Genomic DNA, 18,346 nt, shown 5'->3' with positions numbered 1-18,346 from the left:
AAACCTCGCTCATCCTAAATCTCAGCTTGGCTCTAAGTGTCGGAGGAACGTGGGACGCGGGATCGCGTCATCGTGCAGCCGGCGAGGAAACATGACATTCCTCTGGCTGCTGAACGAAAGGAGCGCATGTGATCATCTTCTCCTTTTGGTTTCAGGCGAGCACTCTGTCCCAACACGTTCCCAGGAATGTGACACAACCTGGGGACGAGGTGTGCGAGCACAGAGGTGTGGACGACTGTTGAGACAAACAAGCTGTCAGGTACAGTTGGAGCGAGAACTCGTGGATTTCAGCCACGGTGAGCTGACAGTGACTGATCAGCGCTCAGCTGTTCAGCTGGTCAGTGCCAGCACAGAAAATCAGTGACACGTGTTTTCTATTACTGCCGCAGGCCAAACTGGCTGTCAGACCCACTGGATGGATGGAAATCCACAGCAGCACTACTGGAAGTATGTTTAGCATACTGTGATTAATGAGGGAGGAATATGAAGGTTCAGCTCCCAAATTTTATTAGCAGCATTTTTTTTTTTTAATTGGCAGCTTCTCTGGCAGAATAGTGCAAGAGTGCAAGTTAACAGTGGTGAGGCAGAGCTAAATGAACTATTTATATATATTTAAGTGGTGCAGTCTGGTGGTTTCCAGCCAGGGGTCGGGCCCCCCGTGAAGGGTCACAACATAAATCTGAGGGGTCAAGAAGTGATTTACGCGGAATGAAAGAAGTCCTGCAACACTCGTTTTGAGCCATTTTTGTACTCATTTTCTGTTATCTATGAAATGATTTTACATTTTTCAGACCTCAAGCATTTATTTAAATGAAACCATCTGATAAGTTTAGAGGGTTTTGTTTTCAGATTCTCCAAATCACTTATTTTAATAACTATTTGCAATAACTCGAGTGGCTGATACAGTGTCACACCACTGGTCTGTAAACTGACGTTTTTGTAATTCTGAAGCCACGGTCAGTCTTTTCATGTGGCGTGCTGAACCGCTCTTCAATTCCTGGTACCTCCAGATGGAGACATTTCCTCGCCAACAAGATCATTTCTGCTTCCCATCAACAAGATTCTCGTTAGATGTTTAGCTGTACTGGGAGATCTTGATTTTGCAGCTGATATCTGAATTATATACCAATATCAACATCTTTTATAGGGTACAATTCACATTGTCTAAGCTCTCTTTCACAATTTCGTCAAGTCCACATCTCATGCGCAAATATATCAAACTGACCCATACTGGGGACTAAATTAAAATAAAAGTCCAAACTTTCAGTTGTCATTTTTAGCATCAGTTTTGACTGTTCTTCTGTCTCTTTGCGAGTCCTCTGACTGAGCAGGAGCTCTCCCTGCGCTGCTGGTAGGGAAGCTGTACATACAGTACATGTGGTGATCTGGGTACTCAGGGTGTGGCTGACAACAGACATCTTAACACACCTCCCTGTCCCATGCTGTCATCACGGGGCCCTTCCACTGATCCCACACTGCAAAAAGATGAATTATCTTAAAAGAATATATACTTGTTTTTTGCCTGACGAGATAAACCAGGCAGCTTTTATGTTGACCTTTTCACTTGTTTCAAGCTTCTTTGGTCCTTAATTATCTTAATAATATAATATAACATTCTGGGATCTTGTCACTGGTTGTGGGTAACTTAATTCTGGAAATTAGAATTCCCAGAATTATAAAGCCGTTTGATCATGACCGACAAGGACAAAACCGACAGACAAATGCTGTACAGGAAAACCCAAGAAACCCTAAGAAGTTTAGGGGATTTTTCATTCTTACATGCAATCACGTGATTTCATGAATGAGCCACTGAAACTTACTGAATACTCACTGTGACTGCCTTTCCCGCTCTCTGGTGTGGCATTTTAAAGCTGCGGTGCTGCTTGATCGCCAGCAGAGAGCGCTACAAGTGCACAAGGCCTGCTGGAGGTGGGACTCCCATTCAGCTGACATTTTGTTGCTTTTCCTGACATAAAGCAAGAAGCCATAGCTTTTATGAAACACTAGATGGTGCAGCATGGTGAAGATGCACAGCACTGAGACTTCCTCAGAAGTGTGACCACTATTTTTAATCTGCAGCCCATGAGGTGGTGGGCTTTTATTGTGTTTGCTTCCAATTATGCTTATAGACTTGTTGTTGCTAGAGCCTGCAGTTCATGGAAAAATTCATCTCAATCACAAAAGATGACCAGGTCAAGATCCACGAGAAGTCTTTTACATGATAAAACACACTACACATGTATTCCCTGCATTAAAAGCCTGCATTTCAGTCGTATTTTCCTGTCAGGTCACAAGCTGAGGCCAATCAGCCCTGAAGCTTCAGCAGCTGGATCAAAACATGTGATTAAGCTGCTACAGAGGCACGACCCTGTGCTCCAGCGTCTCTGAGATGGAGCCTGCAGGGAACCCATGACCCCGTGTTACATCATGAGACACATGATCAGCACCAGAATGAAGCCTAAAGCGCTCCATGAGCTCACGATAACGCCGTCATTAACAAATGCTGCGTTCTCCACCCACGATTCCTCATCTTTAGCTCACCGTGGCCTCTCTGGGCTCCGTCTTTTCTAGGAGTAAACACAGAGGCAAAGAGTGACGTTGAGATTAAAATGAAGACAAGAAGAAAAAAAAAGCTCTACAGAGGCCGCTTCAAAGTGGAAACTCATGCCAGCGCCGGTTTTTCTTGTTATCACACAGATGCAAAGAGCGAGATCATGATGAGTTTCAACTATGGGCCCCCCGAGGAGGAAGCACACACTGTCACGCCTACAGTGTAAATATATTCACACAAACCACACTTCACACATGCAGTCAGACTGGTGGGCAAGGTGTGATCCTAAATATTACACACACACACACTGCAGTAACACACTTTCTGTCTATACTGACTCTTCTTAGTCACTATTACTACTTTGCGGCCGAGAGTGGGCCCCGAGGTGCTTCCTGTCTCACTCCTTGTAGGCACACACACGTATATATTTGCTCTCACACTCTGACTTTCATACACACTTTTAAAACCACTCAGAGGGAGAATGACACGCACCTACACAAGCGTCTGGGGGGGTGTACATGTAAATGGTCCCCATACATCTCTTCATGAAGCACAGTAAGTAAGTAAGACGCGAGGAGGCTCAGCCAGGACGGAGTGAGACATTACTGCAGGCCATGGAAGTCGGGCACTCCCTTCGCCTCTCCAGCCCACGCCAGCACCGGCCACTCAGGGCTCTCTGTTCCAGATCATAGCTCCAAGGAATCTAATCCAAATATGTAACCCCCCCCACCCCACCCCTACACACACTCATTTCAGTCAGGAAGGGAAGGACGGCATTTCTTTGTGGCCTCGTTTCAGAGTGACACTCGCCTCCTTGTCCTGAGAACCGAATCCGAGCAAGAGACTGAGGGAGAACAAATCTTCCTGCCGAAGATATTCTGGATTTTAAGATACATCAGGCAAGGTTTTTGTGTAAAATACAGGAGCAGAAAACTAAGATGCTGAGCTGAGACCTCATAGATTTGCCGTCTCTTCCCACATAGAATTCTGTTTAGATGTGGACAACGTAGCAGAGCAGCTGACTGTCTGCAGAAAACCACTTTTCTGACTTTTCTCTAATCTTTTCTTAGGAATCCGGGATAGTTTAAGGCCTGTGAGAGATGAAAAATCAGACAATAAAAGGGAAAATTCCTCAAACTTCTCACAGCTCGCAGGCATAAGCAACTTGGGACAGGGTGTTTCTAGTGGCTTCAGTTTAAGCACACACATAAAAGCTGTGGTATAGGCACTTTTCTGCTGATATAAAAATCAAATTAAACTCTGACCCACTGTCTTGGTGGAGTGTCCTCAGACAGGATCATGTGAGGACTCCATCCAGAGACAGCTGAGCTCACCGGTGTTCAGCCTGGAAACTCAGTCATCTCTGCGGCATCCGTCACATCTCATACCAGCGGGGCTGGAAAACATGAGCGAGTGCGAGCTCACTGGCGTCACGTGACCTCTGGGCCCCGCAGCTCGTACTTTCTGGTTTGCTGCTCAGTTAGAGCCACCGGCGTGCCGGTTTCAGCATGTCAGTATGTGCCAATGAGGAACATAACGACCCATATTTTATGTTTCCCTAATCTCCCTCCACTCTCTGCCTCGACCATTCTCTCCGATCGTTTTGACAGTCTCCTGCAGTCAGACAAAGCACACGGCTGCATACCCTGGAAATTATACCTCAGCCCAGCTGGCCCTGTTACCAGTCTGACCATGGGCCCCCAACGCAGGGACTCCAAACATCACCTCCCCCTGAAACATGGAGGCCCCCCTTCTGTTCCATCTCCTCAACCCCATCCCTAAGTACTGTACTCGATTTGCTACTTTTCTTGTCTTAAACTGCTGCAAACTGGATCATTTGCAGCTCAGTGTAGTTAAATAAGCTTCATATATATGTGATATACTACATACAGCGGACATTTCCTGCATTTAACACTTTTACTTTTGATACTTTGAGCACATTTTCCTGCTAATACATTTGCACTTTTACTTAAGTGATACTTTCACTTTGCTTTAACTTATAAAGGAGTGTGTTTACAGTGTGGTACTGATGCTTTTACTGAAGTAATGAACCTCCTCCTGCTGTTTTCAAAGAAATATCTCATCATCAGGCAGGCTTCACTGGGTGAAAACCTGGTATCTCTGTGGTCACACTGGCACCTCAACTCTTAATGATGTCTTCTATACTTTTTTCACTTTTGAAAAGGGTATCATGTCTCTGCCTTAAATTGAATCACAAAACCAGCAAACTCAGGACTAAACACATGAGGCTGTCTGTTCAATCATGCAAGCAGATTTCCCAACTGATAGTCACAGGCTGCAGGTGTTGAACAGATGAACAACATCATGAACAGCATGAAATGTCAGATTTTCTTTGTAAAAAATCATTTATATTTTGATTTCTGCTGAACATTCAGCAACGTTAAGATCATATGTCACAGGCCAGGTAACACAACAACAACACACACACACATCTCTCTCTTTTCAGCAGAGTCATTCACCTCGTTCATTTATCCTCTCATCCAGCCAGGCGCGCACACACATCACACACGCAGAATACATTCCTCTCTCTCGCAGACACACACATATTGTCACGCTCATGCACAGCCCAATACTGCAAGGCCAGGGCCAGATGCAAACCAGATGTTCCCCAGATGTAGATAAGGGCGAAAAACACATCAGCTGAAGCACACCGCCGTTTCACCTCAGCTGCGCGGAGCAGAAACAGATGCGGGACACAACCCTCCTGGAGTTATGAATGGCAGATACAGTATGTTCCTGTTGTCGCTTACATTACACAGCACTGAAAATAATATTATATAATGAGATGAGCAGCAGCATTTTGTGCATTTAGATTTGGACATAATGTTTCATGTGTCAGACATTTCTTTGTCTTGCTGTGACTTTCTCTCACTTCTCAGTTTTGACATTGAACTAGTCTCAAAGTCACCTCAGCAAGACCAAAACAAGACCCTCTCAGACGCATATGCAGGGACAAAAACAAAGCATCGATTTACACCCGCCTTGCACCACCCCTCAACCCCTCCTCCTCCTCCTTCTCCTCCTCCTCCTCCTCCTCCCCACGCCCACAAACACACTCTGCAAAAACAATATTTCAGAGAGATGTTATCGCCTCAATGCACAGGCTGCTCTTAAAAGAACAAGACATGCCTTCACACATAACTGCACGCGGTGACATACGTGGACTCAGGACACTCACACAGGCCACCACTGCTCAAAGAAAATAAATCTGAGACCCCAATCTGTATGTCACACCGTCAACCCCCCAGGCTTGCCCCCGAGGACCCCCCAAAACAAACACTGTGAGTCAGGGTCTCCTTGTGCACATTTCATCTTAAACTCGTTCACCCTGACATGCAAGCCCCCCTGGTGAACCCCTGACAATATCCAGCTGCCAGCAAGCTGCCTCGCTCTCCCTGCACCCCGAATTTCTGCAGGTCCTAACCGGGAAAACACACACTCACACGCGCACACACACAAGAAATCAGAGTATGGCTCACCCCTCCCTCCCTCACAACCCCACCTGTGGCCTCTACAGCTGGGTGAATACTCCCATGGAAACTCCTCCCACTTTCATATGGAGTACTTGTACTGTGTGTGTGTGTGTGTGTGTGTGTGTGCGTGTGTGTGTGTGTGTATTTCCCATGTTATGGGGACATAAATCTGTTTACACAGTCACATTATGGGGACTCGCCTTTCTTCTGGGGACAAAATGCCAGTCCCCATAACATAAATCATTAGATTTTAGAGTGTAGACTTGGGTTAAGGCTAGAGTAAGGTTAGGTTTGGGTTTAGGTTTAGGTTGGTGTTGTGTTGTATAGTGGTTATTTTAACGGTTAGGGTAAGCCTCCAGGAAATGATTTGAAGTGTATGCAATATCCCCAAAAATGTTGGAAACACGACTCTGTGTGTGTGAGCTTATTTTGGAGTTTACTTTTATTCCTCTGTTTATCTCCATGCCCCCCCACCACCTCTCACACTGTACAAAGTTCCAAATTTAGTTCATGACCCACAGGTCACCTGCATCTGGAGATAAGAGAAAGCAGAAGAAGCTGCGTTGTGTATCCAAGCCTGGATGATGAGTTGCCTCCACTCAGTTTTCATAGTCAAACAATAAGTCAGCTGCTCCTGCTACACATTAAATAGTCACTGAACTGCAGTATACAGCCATGCTAGCTCTGTGACGCTGTACTCAGCAGTGCTTTGAACCTAATGCTAACATCACCATGCTAACATGCTCACAATGGCAATGCCAACATACTGTTGTTTAGCAAGTATAATGTTGACCATATTTGCCATCTTAGATTAGCCTGCTAGCGTGCTAATATTTCCTCTCTAGACTAAACACAAAGTACAGCTGAAGCTGACGGTAATTTGATACGTTTTGCAGGACAAATTTTGACCTGATCATGGTGCTACATGAAAAATCAAAGCTATTACAATTCATGCTGAGGATAACGTGAACATATGACACAACTTTCATGGTAATCCATCCAATAATGGTCATGCTTTATCACTATCGATCATTTAGATCATTAGGAATCGTACTCTTGGGAAATAAGTGTATCATGGCAATCCATCCAATAGCTGTTGAGACTGGTCCAGATAAAACTGGTGGACTGACTGTCAGGCCGATTCAGGACAGTTTTAAAGACTTATTTACCTTATTGGCCTTATTTTTATGGGATGCCTGGAGGTTAAATGGATTCTTTCCTGCTGTCCTGCACAGCTTGTTTTTGGTCAGATCTCTATCTACTGTATGAATGTTTGCATGTATACATGCATGTGCATATGTGTATGCTGCTTGAAGGTGAGAAGTCATACATCCAGTGCGTATAAGTAAATCAGCGAATGTGAGGCCATTCATCCCTTAAATCAACATTTAGTAGACAGCTGAAAGCTTGCCTGAATGATGCACACAAAGTGTTCTTTCTTTCTCTATTACTTCTTTAATTATGTTATTTATTTATTTTTTCTACAATCAAGCCTCGCTTCTTCTGCTTGCTCGGAAGTTGTTGTTCCACGTCAGTAAAATATGATTGACGTAAACAATCCAGTGTCTGCGGTGGGCCTCTTTGTATTCGCTCAGTATTCGCTTCCTCAGCTAAAGTGTAGAAGGATGTGGAAAGCCCCATACTGCACCTGTGAACCAACAACTTCCTCTCCTCTGTCTTTGTCCTGTTCTCTCCATCACCGACTTCCTGCTGAAATGAGACTGCTACGTGGTGCACACTGTACATCCTCTCAATGTTGCACTCATCTGCACCAAACTCTTAAGTTTCAAGGTGCAGCCAATGACCTGCAGCTTTGTGAAAGCTCTGTGTCATCCAGAGTGAATCCAAAACAACAGCGCTGCAGTAAGTAGTATTTCTAATGATATTATGTCGTTACGGTTATACAGTCAAAAATAAAAATGCTATCCTTGTCCGTAGCTGTAGTATTGTGTCAACACATTAATTGAGATGATCAATACCACTGCCAGCCAGATTTTATTGCCTTTGGAGAGAGTGAGGCTAGCTGTTTCCCTCTGGTTCCAGTCTTTATGCTAAGCTAAGCTAACCACCTGCTGGCTCTTGCGTCATATTTAGTGTACAGACACGAGAGTGGTGTCCATCTTCCAAACTCCTTACGTTATGTACAAAAATGTCACACTACCCCTTTAATAAGACAACCTGGTGTGGGTGTTTAAAGGCAGAACACGTAGGATTTGTCAGTTGCGGTTTGTTAACACAATGTTCAACGTTTGTTGAAACTCAGCGACGCCGAACGGCACTGGGGCTGTTATTGGCTGGGGGCAACACACCCACTGCCCAACGGCTGACGCCCTGAACATCCTGTGTACAGTGATGACTGAGAGGGATGATTTTTGCATGAGTCTATATATTGTCTTTTTAGGAAAATCTTACGCATTCTACCTTTAAATGAGGGTATGTGGTTGTAAATCAGTCAGCTTTAGTTAGCCTTTGTCAGTGTTGGGGTTGCTTTGTTGTGAGCTGAATTCCTCTTTAGCTGTCCTCGCAGGAAAACATGATAATAATTATACATATTATTCTAACTTGGCAACTTATTTTCTGAGCAGCATCCTTCAATAAGTCTTTGTCAAGCTATATTTGTATTATTCTCTCCCTTATCTGACAAATATCCTCCTAAAACCATCACGTTATAGATCGTTCCCACTGATTAACACTCAAACTACGTAGATTCGTAAAACACTGCCTGCAGTGGTAGGATATAAGCACGGTCAGCTTCCTAATAATGTCTCTGTTGTGTCCTTTGTGTGTTTTATGGCCCAGTGAATCAGTAGCATTTGAATGAAAAGAGGTGAATTGATCTTTTTTGCTTGCACAAGACCCACCGTGACAGTTCCTCAGCACATAGTCTTCTAACTCGAGTCACATTGTTCAGTGTGACTGTTATTTTATGAGCATGCTAATGTATTCAAAGGGCACTGACCGTGGAGAGGAAGACAAAGGGCTTAATGACTGCATTACCAACTGTAACACACAGCTCAGGATTAAGGGTTGCAGGGGGCAGGCACACCAAAACTCACACAGCACTGTAGACAACCAGAGGGGATTAGGAATTTAATGTGGAGGAATAAGCTGACTGTAAATACAGGTCAGGGAGCTGACAAAACAGTAAGGGATCATGCTGCTGAGGCCTCATTGTCTGCTGGTGAACCCTCAAATATGACAGAGTATAAAGCCCACTTGCACACAGATTAGTAGGGCATTAGGGAACTGGGCCACAACCCTAATTGACTATTATATATCATGATGGGAAGGACCCAAAATAACTCAGCATGTAAAAAAAACAATAAGAGTTTGTGCTGAAAGCATGATGTCAGTGGAAGAGGAGGTCATCTTTTCAATTTAGGGACTGTGTGAAAATTATCACGGGGGTCAGAGAGGAAAGATGTTGTTGTTATAGAGCGATAAAGTCTACATAGAGAGGAGGTTGATGGATGGGTCGACAAAAAGAGAAAAGAGTGGCTGCACCTTGTATTCAGTATCCTGCTGACAGTCAGTCAAATGATTATTGTTGTCACTATGACGAAAAATGACAACACTCCCCGAATCTTAGTGAAATCATTTTAACCCAATCATGTTTCCCTAACCAAGTCACTTTTGGGCCTAACCTCACCAAACCTTATCCAGTCCCTTGCTCTGAGCCCCCCGCCCCATGTGAAAATGGCTTTTTTTTTTAACCAAGAAACATTCCTCAGTGGTGACGAAACCACTTCAAGAAGTCGCCGCTGTCATACACAGTGCCCACAAACAATGACCATCCCACGATCGCTGCACCCTGCTTTGACTTTGAAACGCTGGCTGCATTTGCAGCATCTGAGCGTGGAAAACATTGCTCGTATGAGGGAGTCTAGGCACTGACTAATGTGTAAAAATAGTAAGTGTGTGTGTGAAACCTGGAATAACCTTTGTCGGGCAGCGGTTGGCTTGCAGGCCTCTCAGATGACTCCTATAATGTGTCACTGAAAAGCAATGCAACAATAAGGCTGCTGCCCATGTAACACACTTTTAACAAAGAGCCAATGTAATAATAAGAAAGAGGAGAATCTACAGTATTTGTCCATTACAATAGGAAATAAGAACCTACAGTACTTCATAATAGTTAAGGAAAGAAGGATGTGTGTCAAAATAGGAAGTGTTATGGGAAGCAAACATGGTGTAATAAGGAAAGGCTACCCAGCAGGCATTCAAGAACTGGAAATAAAGATATTACGAAAGAAGAGAAAGAAAGAAAGAAAGAAAGAAAGCAACAAAGTGTGATGAAGCAAGAAAGGAAGGAGAGAAATGTAACTCACAGTGACTAAAGTTTTTAATAATTTGCTTTTCACAAATGCAATGAACACCCCCTTGTTACTTTAAACTTCTTCAGTTGATTAATTATGGACAAATGAGTGGAAAAATGTCTATCACAAGTTCCAAGAGCCCACATTGGCTTGTTCAATTGCATTATTTGGTCCGACTAAGAGGCCAAAACCCAAACATATTTGATTAATTCTTAAAAAAGACAGCGAAAAACAACAAATATTTACACTGGCTATTTGCTCAAAAATGACGATAAACCGATTATGTTAATTGTTGTTGATTAATTTTCTGGCAGTCAGTTGATTAATGATTTCAACTTTTTCAACAATTTGGTTCAGCATCTGACTGCTGCTCTTATCTGTGGACTTTCATTCACAACACCGAGGTATATTAAACAAGAAAAAATAAAAATTTGTCATTTTTTTCATGACATGAAATCTAATTTGTCTTTGGCTTAGAAACCACGCAGATTAGTCTTTGAGTTTGACCATTAAAACTATTAAGTACCCATTTAGCTTCATTTGATTGTGATTAATCGTTACATGACTATATGATAAGTCATTTAAAAGAAGTCAAACTTTTTTTCAGTTATACAGAGAGTAATAGCAGCGTTTCCTCTTCGGTTCTCTTTATTAGTAAGTAAATGCACATGATCATCGCATTTGGGCGTGTTTCAGTGCTTCTTCTCCACACACATGAGTGTGTGTATATATATATCCACATGTGGATGTGGTAAATCTGTAGCAGAAATCAAAAAGGGACTGTCCGCCCCATTTAGAGTCACGTTGCAGCTCAACGTGACTCGAGCCTGTGGGCTAAGAGCCAAAACAAAACGTGATGCAAGCACTACACGAGAATGTGTGTCACATTTGCTGGAGAAGGGGGAAATGGCCGCCATTGCCAAGATATTTGACCTACTTCTGGTCGCTCAGAAGGGGAAGCGAAGCACAAGAGAGCAGAACAGCGCAGCAGCAACAGGTTCGGAGCAGGAGCGCAAGCACAGAATCAGGAGTTTTTTGCATCGTGATAACAGGGTAAGAAACGATTTATTATTATTTGCAACACTTTTATGAATATACAATAAAACAGCATTAAATGTATTTTCATCACTTTTTACCCTTTCGTGCAATTTGCATGTTTTTCTTTGCACTTCTGCAGCAAAAGCGAACGCAACACTGTTGACTAGTGTTGCGTTCAGTTGTCGTAAGAATATATGAAAGCGATGTTTACCCGTTGGCTGAGCTCCAACTGTGACTGTTTTGATGGAGCCCACGTGACTGGCTCCTCTAATAGGGCACTCACCCCTCCTCTCCTGTATCCTGAGTCCTTTACAAACAAGTCCCAGATAAGGGGGACGAGTCCGACCCTCCCGTGGGTAGTGCCTAACAGAAGTGTTCAACGTGACAGTGTTTATTTCCACGGAGCTGTCAGGAACACATCTCGCCCCTCTGCCTGAGTGAACGGTGCGCACTTTGTTTCTGTTAAAACTCCGCTTTTGAACACTTTGGAGATACTGACGCTGATGGTAAGAGAGAAATTGCGTTTATTTTTCGTGTTTCTTCACGTTTTGGTTCAGTATTTCTTAACGCATTCTCATGAAGTCGAATGTTTGGGTTTATTTTAGCGTCAGTTTAAACGCGCAAGCTAACGTTGACGCTGTTTTAGACGCTTTGCTAGCCGTTGAAGCGCATTTAAAAGAGTTAATGCTCGCTTCAACGTCAAGTATTACTTTTCTGTTGTTGTTCGTGCTATATTAAGGAATACCTAGCGGCTGTTGTGTGTGCGTGCAGTGTGTGTGAAGTGCTTTGACAAGATGCGGGCTGTTTGTGTGTCGCATCTCATTGACCCACATCCGCGCCGGAGCGGACTGCGTCACGAAGTTCTGCTGCGGACTTTCGCCGTTTCTGAAGCCTGTGAGCGACCTTCATGCCGCCGCCTGCCCCCACGCAGCACGGCGGGTTGTTGCGGGTGCAGTGTTAGTGGTTGCATTCCTCGGTGTTGTGACTTTGTGGAGATTTGGGGTCAGGAGCGAAGGGCTTTTTCAGATCGGTGTTTTTCTGCAAGCGGGGACACCGACTGAAGTGGAAACCCGATCTCCATGCCGCGCCCACTTCAATTTCGACACAAACAACTTTCACTCGCGGCGGGCAGCCCTGCCGGTGAAAGAGAGCAGCTTTGGTTTGAGGTTTTCTGTTGCTGCATCGGGTGTTTTCTTATTAATCCAGCCCTGGAGGGAGCACGAGCGAGGAGGGCGAAGTTGTGCCAGTGAAATGTGTCATTGATGGCGATTAGAGCAAAGTGCGCACTTAGGAAAATGTCGAAGAATGTCGCCTGCTGTGGTTTCCAACACATGGTTTTTACTAGTTTATATGAGTTGTCAGACATCGTAAAATTACAGGCTATTTGACTGGTGAAAGTGCTTTTACAAACTATTTATTCTGTAGGTGTCAAACAGTTGCGCAACGCCCAGCGCCCCCCCGCCCTCCTCTGGGCTCGGAGAGCTCGGCCTCTTATTTCTGTTTGCAGGCTGATAAAATTGCATATTGGTATTTGTCAAAGTCCCATTTCTCCTTATTGCGTTTTAACTGTGAGAACTTTGACCATTAACGGGTTATTCCACCTGCTGAAACTGAACATTTCTGCAGAAAAAAACATTTTTTTTTCTCGGGAAGAAGTTCATCCTGAGCCGAAAATCTAACTTGGCTTTATTTTATTTTGGGGCCTACATTGAAACCCAGAACGTGACATTTTGGGTGTAACCATTGAAATTGCATTTGCTTTCTAAACTGGATGTAGGGCCGGATTAACCCTCTGTGGGGCCCCTTTCCAGCTCCCCCACACCCCTTGTCCCAAAGTTACTTTGTGTCCAGCAATCAGTTCAAAGAAAATTAATTAGCACTACTCTGATAGTCGATTAATCATTTCAGTTATTTTTCAAGCAAAAATGTCAAAGATTTTCTGGCTCCAGCTTCTTAAATGTGAGGATTAGCTGCTTTTCTTTGTCATTTATGATGGGAAATGAAGAGTCTTTGGGTTTTGGACTGCTGGTTGGACAAAAGATGCAACCAGATGACACTTTGAGCTGTGAAAAGTGCCTGTCACAATCTCCCAGTTTTTTTTTTAATTATATATTTTGGAGACTTCACGATTAATCAATCAATGAAAATAATCGTTCGTTGTAACCCTAAGGTATATATGCATTATATATATGCAGAGGTTCTGTGCAAAACAGATCAAAAAGAGGTTAAGTCAGAACCGGTTTGCAGCTTTTAAGAGCAGGAAAGTGCAACAGTGTAGATCTTCTACATACAGCGTTCATATCAGCAGCAGAATCTTAGCTCAAAAGTAGTTACTGCCCATCCCAGAAAACACACGTTCTCTGCTTTTACTGCTGACACACAGCTGATAAAGCAGTGAGTTCAGTGGGAATCTGCAGATGATGTGGTCATTATCCACCAACATGTGGAATTGAATCTCACTTCATGCAGAGATAGTGCAGGTTGTGACACGGTAAAACTGGAAGCGCGAGTTCGAAGTCAGTGTCAGAATTCAACAGCGCTGCTCTAATTAAACGTGGCAGCTAGCAGCTGGGGTATGTGGAAAACATTCCTCACAAGGAGCCTACACGGGCCTTTTCTCCACGTGACCTGCTGACCTCTACAGTCGACCTTTGACTGGCAGACACCAGAGCAGGTGGAAAGTCGGGTTTACTTTGACACGGCAGGGCAGCGAATTTGGTCGGAGATTTATTTGGTGATGGTTCAGTTACCTGTTGCTGCAGTAATTACTCAGCGGTTTTGGGCACATGTGTGTTTGATCACATAAAACATAAAGGCGCCAAAGAGGGCAGACACTGCAGGTGTGTGTGTGTGTGTGTGTGTGTGTGTGTGTGTGTGTGTGTGTGTGGGGGGGGGGGGCACTTTATAGCTCGTATGTTTGTATTCTGTGCCAGTAAAAAACCATATCACACCTCATTGAAGCTCTGCAGGCCTAACAGAGCCAACATTCACCTCTGCCCTTCCTTTAACACTTTGTGCGCCTGCATGTGTTTGTTCTCTGACAGGGAAATGGCAATGGTCTCTCCATCAACGTCAACAGCAGGACCAGCAATGGCATCTGACTCAGAGCTCTCATGCCCGGGGGGCATCGAGGCCTTGAAATTGAAGGTGGGGCCGGTGCGGAGGAACCTGTTCGGGCCCGTGGACCACCAGCAGCTGCAGCAGGACTTCGAGCGGCTGCTCCGGATGAGTGTGGAGGTGGCCAACAAGCGCTGGAACTTCGATTTCAACAGGGAGAGGCCGGGAGAGGGCTCCAACATCGAGTGGGAGGAGCTCAGGTGCCAGGATGTGCCGGTGTTTTACCGCAGCTGTACGGTTAGACCGGTGGCGCTGCCACAGGGCGACAGGAGGACATCATCTTCGTCAGGCGAGGGATCCCCAGGGTCCAGCAGCTCGTCTGGGTCTGGGGATGAGTACCTGGAGGTGACCACAAGGGGGTGCTACCGGCTCAAATGGCAAACAAAGCGGAGACAATCTGCCATTACAGGTCAGTCCACCAAATATCACGAGTAAAACAGCAAGGTTAGATGTTTCCCCCTATTTCCAGTCTTTGTGCTAAGCTATGCTCATTGGCTGCTGATGGTAGCTTCACCTTTATCACACAGACACGAGGGTGGTATCAATCTTCTTATCTAACTCTCTCAGCAATAAAGTGAACAAACATGTTTCCCAAACTGTCAAAGTTTTTGTTTAACACAGATTTAGTTTGGTGACTCTCTGGAGGTATTTTTCCTGACTCTGTATTTTGCTTTTTCAATCTCCAGACTTCTTCATGGTGAAGAAGAGGAAGCTGCAGCATTACAAAGCATCTTCTCGGCAGTAGAAAAGCACAACAAGACCCTACGGAGGATCATTTAGTGCTCAACATCCCTCTCACCTCACATAGATATGTGTCATATCATATGTATATATGTAGCAATTTGTAATGGACTGTCCATAAGCTCATACAGCATGGGCTTAAAAACTCTTTTGACACCACATACCTTTAATTGTCAGCACAAGGAAGCTAACATTTTCCTACTTAATCAAGCTCAGACCCCACAAATGGTTTTAGTTTATAATTACAGATATTATATATATATTCTATATACTGTTTCCTTAGCTTTTGACTATACTGTGAAATGATTTTGAATGCACTCTTAACTACAGAAAACAGGCTCTAGTTTTAAGAGCTTAATTATCTTCTGAACGGGCCTCGAATAGTATTTGACCTCAGTCCTCGACCTTTTTTCCCCCTTTTGCTAAAAGTCGTAAGAGTTTTTGATTAGATGAGTTACTATTCCTGGCCTTGACACACTCTGCCTTTAGTCTCACCCCACGGCTCCCAAAGCACGAGTCGAGCCAGGGGTCAAACCCTCACCCGGGGCTCAAAATTTGGCAGCGCGACTGTGATTAGCTCCAGGTTAAAAGGTCAACGGTGGAGGTTCAGCAATGAGGTAATGCAGCCGCACGTGTACGTACGATAGTGACCTAAATTCTGAGTATTAATAATAATGTTTCATATGTGACTATTTATTTATTGTTCACGATGCTAGGTCGTCGTCAAAATAAAATAAAATAAAATAAAAACAGACATGCAATGTGTAGAACGAGGTAAGATGAGGTGTTTGTGGAAACCTGTGCCATTGCCCCCAAATTATGCGTTTGACTAGAAGTCATTATGGCTCATACTCTCCACCGTTGCCGCTAGAAAATACCGGCCATAAATATTTTACACCATCAGAACATAGCAAAAAATATACCAACTACAGTATATTCCCTTTTTGCTTTGTATTATTTGCATAATGGGGTTGTAAAAATCTATATTTCTTTTGGCAACAGACCAGAACATACCTTATTTAGTCGTATGTTTTTGTTAACTTTATGCTTGTAACAATGTAGCATTTTCCACTCTGTGTCTTCATGCGATTCCCACCTTGTAGGTTTTAAAGACGCCTCTTTTCTCCATGAAGGGAATGTTGTGTTTAATCACTGTGTCGCAGCTCAGAGGGGTCAAAACTTTTGGTTCCGCTTTTGATATATATTTTTTTTTATATGAAGAGACGAGCTGCTTCGCATTTTCTGTCGCCGCGCTATCCTCTACGCGTTAGCATTGTGTACATATGCATATAAGTGTTTGTGTATGAATGTGTTGGTTCGGTGTTTATCGTGAGGTTATTCGGGAGATAAAGTTGTGGCAGCTGAGGCAGTTGAACCAAAGAAATTGCTGTGCCATTAAATAAGGAACACATCATTTATACAAGTCGCTCACTGTTTATCAGCAATGGCTCACAAAAGGCCTCAGGCATGACCAGATCTTCAAATACATAGTGTAAACACACCATGAATGCTCAACTAACAGTTCTGGCGACTCAGAGAGGACGCGTCGACTTGTTTTTCCCGACCTACAGTCATTCGAATTTGTACGTGGATAAAAAGCCATAACTTGGATTAATCCACTCTCACTACCTCAGCAAGTGATTCAGTAAAACAAACCAGTTAAATACACGCAAGATGTAAAAAACTAAACCAGTGTAGCTCAGGTTGTTTGCGTCTACAGGCGAATGAGAGATGGAGAGACGAGGGGGGGCGGGGGCTTATAATTCTGTTGTGGTAAAAGCTGTTGAGGTTCAGCGCTCGTGTAGAGTTTCACATCAGGTAAAAGAGTCAGTGTGTCAGAGCGGGGGCCCAGCTCCACGCAGGGGAAACTCCACTCCCTCGAGGGAGGGGGGCTTTCGTTGTCCTGTCTCTCTCTGCTTCACTTTGCTTTGACAGCTCTCCCAGAGATAGACAGAGCAGAGGAATAGCAGTGGGGGGAAGGACGTGGAGAGGGACTTACTTTAATAGTAAATGAGAAAACGTCTCAGGCCCCTTCTGAATCAAAGGATTTCTGTGGCCAGAGAAGTGGTCTGCGATTCAGACACCCCCCTTTGTCCGCCCTCCCTTTAAAAGTCTCTCAGTCTCTTTCATGAACCAGCCGCCTCAGTCTCTGTGAAAAATCAGCATGAAAGCAGTTGTCTATAATCATGCTATTCTTTCATGGCTCAACAAGGCCGTATTTCACAGACAGAAAACTAGCAAACATGGCTATTTTAAGTTGTTTTGAGTTTGTGAGGATTACTTGTTTTGTTTGTCAACTTATCTATGTTTGTGTGTGTGTGTGTGAGAGAGAGAGAGACAGAAAGTGTTTGTGTGCATCTTCTCAGTGCATTTAAGAGGAAACTTTCAAAGTCTATTAACTTATTTTGAGTTTGTATCATTTGAAAAGTAGGGAAATAATTCTAAATTCCCTATTTTTTGCTATGACTAATTGTGTTATTTCTGAAACTATTATCTTTGCACTACTTAAAACATAGTTGACAAGAGAGCTATTTTTTTACGGTAATCGTTAAAAGAAAAACAGTACAAATATTCAGAGAAACTGAGGCACAGACAGGAATTTCTTGACATTAAGAATTATTATTAAATACATGTTTTTCAATCAGAATTGTCTCACTGTTAGACAGTTTCTCACATTTGTTTATTGTAGCTTTATTAGTCTTCCTCATGTCTGTCAGGAGGAAGTAAAACTAAAATGATAAATGTCAAGATTGATCTGTTGGTGTCTCAGTGTGCTCAAGCAAACTTTGCTTTCCTAATTCACCTGTCGCAGCTATATCAAAGTGTAGCGTTTTTTTTTGTTTGTATATGCATGAATGTATGATAATCTTTGTACACCATTTGTAATAATTTTAGTGTAATTTAATACTGGTTTATGTATCCTTGCAACATGTAAGAAGTATTTGTATGGGATCAGAATCATATCCTTTTTGATATCTGTGTAGAAAATATATTGCTGGGTTGTTGGTGCACTGTTGCCTTTCATATTGTTGATTTCATAGCGTGCTCAAAATAATAAAATGTTAATGAATGAAACTGATAAACCACAA

At 43.5% G+C, this 18,346-nt stretch overlaps 1 protein-coding gene across 2 annotated transcripts; it reads left to right on the top strand.

Annotated features, from left to right (window-relative positions):
* Nucleotides 1-11,290: 11,290 nt before the first annotated feature.
* On the top strand, nt 11,291-18,336 carry cdkn1d (cyclin-dependent kinase inhibitor 1D). Of its 2 annotated transcripts, none has more exons than XM_041963944.1 (3): nt 11,291-11,414; nt 14,444-14,925; nt 15,203-18,336. In XM_041963944.1, the coding sequence occupies exons 2-3, from the start codon at nt 14,448-14,450 to the stop codon at nt 15,259-15,261; spliced, it is 537 nt and encodes a 178-aa protein (XP_041819878.1). In that variant the 5' UTR covers nt 11,291-11,414; nt 14,444-14,447; the 3' UTR covers nt 15,262-18,336. The 2 variants fall into 2 exon arrangements, with proteins under 2 accessions (XP_041819878.1, XP_041819877.1); XM_041963943.1 differs by lacking the exon at nt 11,291-11,414 and adding an exon at nt 11,727-11,905.
* The last annotated feature ends 10 nt before the right edge of the window (nt 18,337-18,346 follow it).

The sequence above is a fragment of the Chelmon rostratus genome, chromosome 22, assembly GCF_017976325.1.
Source record: "Chelmon rostratus isolate fCheRos1 chromosome 22, fCheRos1.pri, whole genome shotgun sequence".
NCBI classification, from domain to species: domain Eukaryota; kingdom Metazoa; phylum Chordata; class Actinopteri; order Chaetodontiformes; family Chaetodontidae; genus Chelmon; species Chelmon rostratus.
Note: the sequence above shows the minus strand (reverse complement) of the source record. Positions and strands in the feature narration are given on the sequence as shown.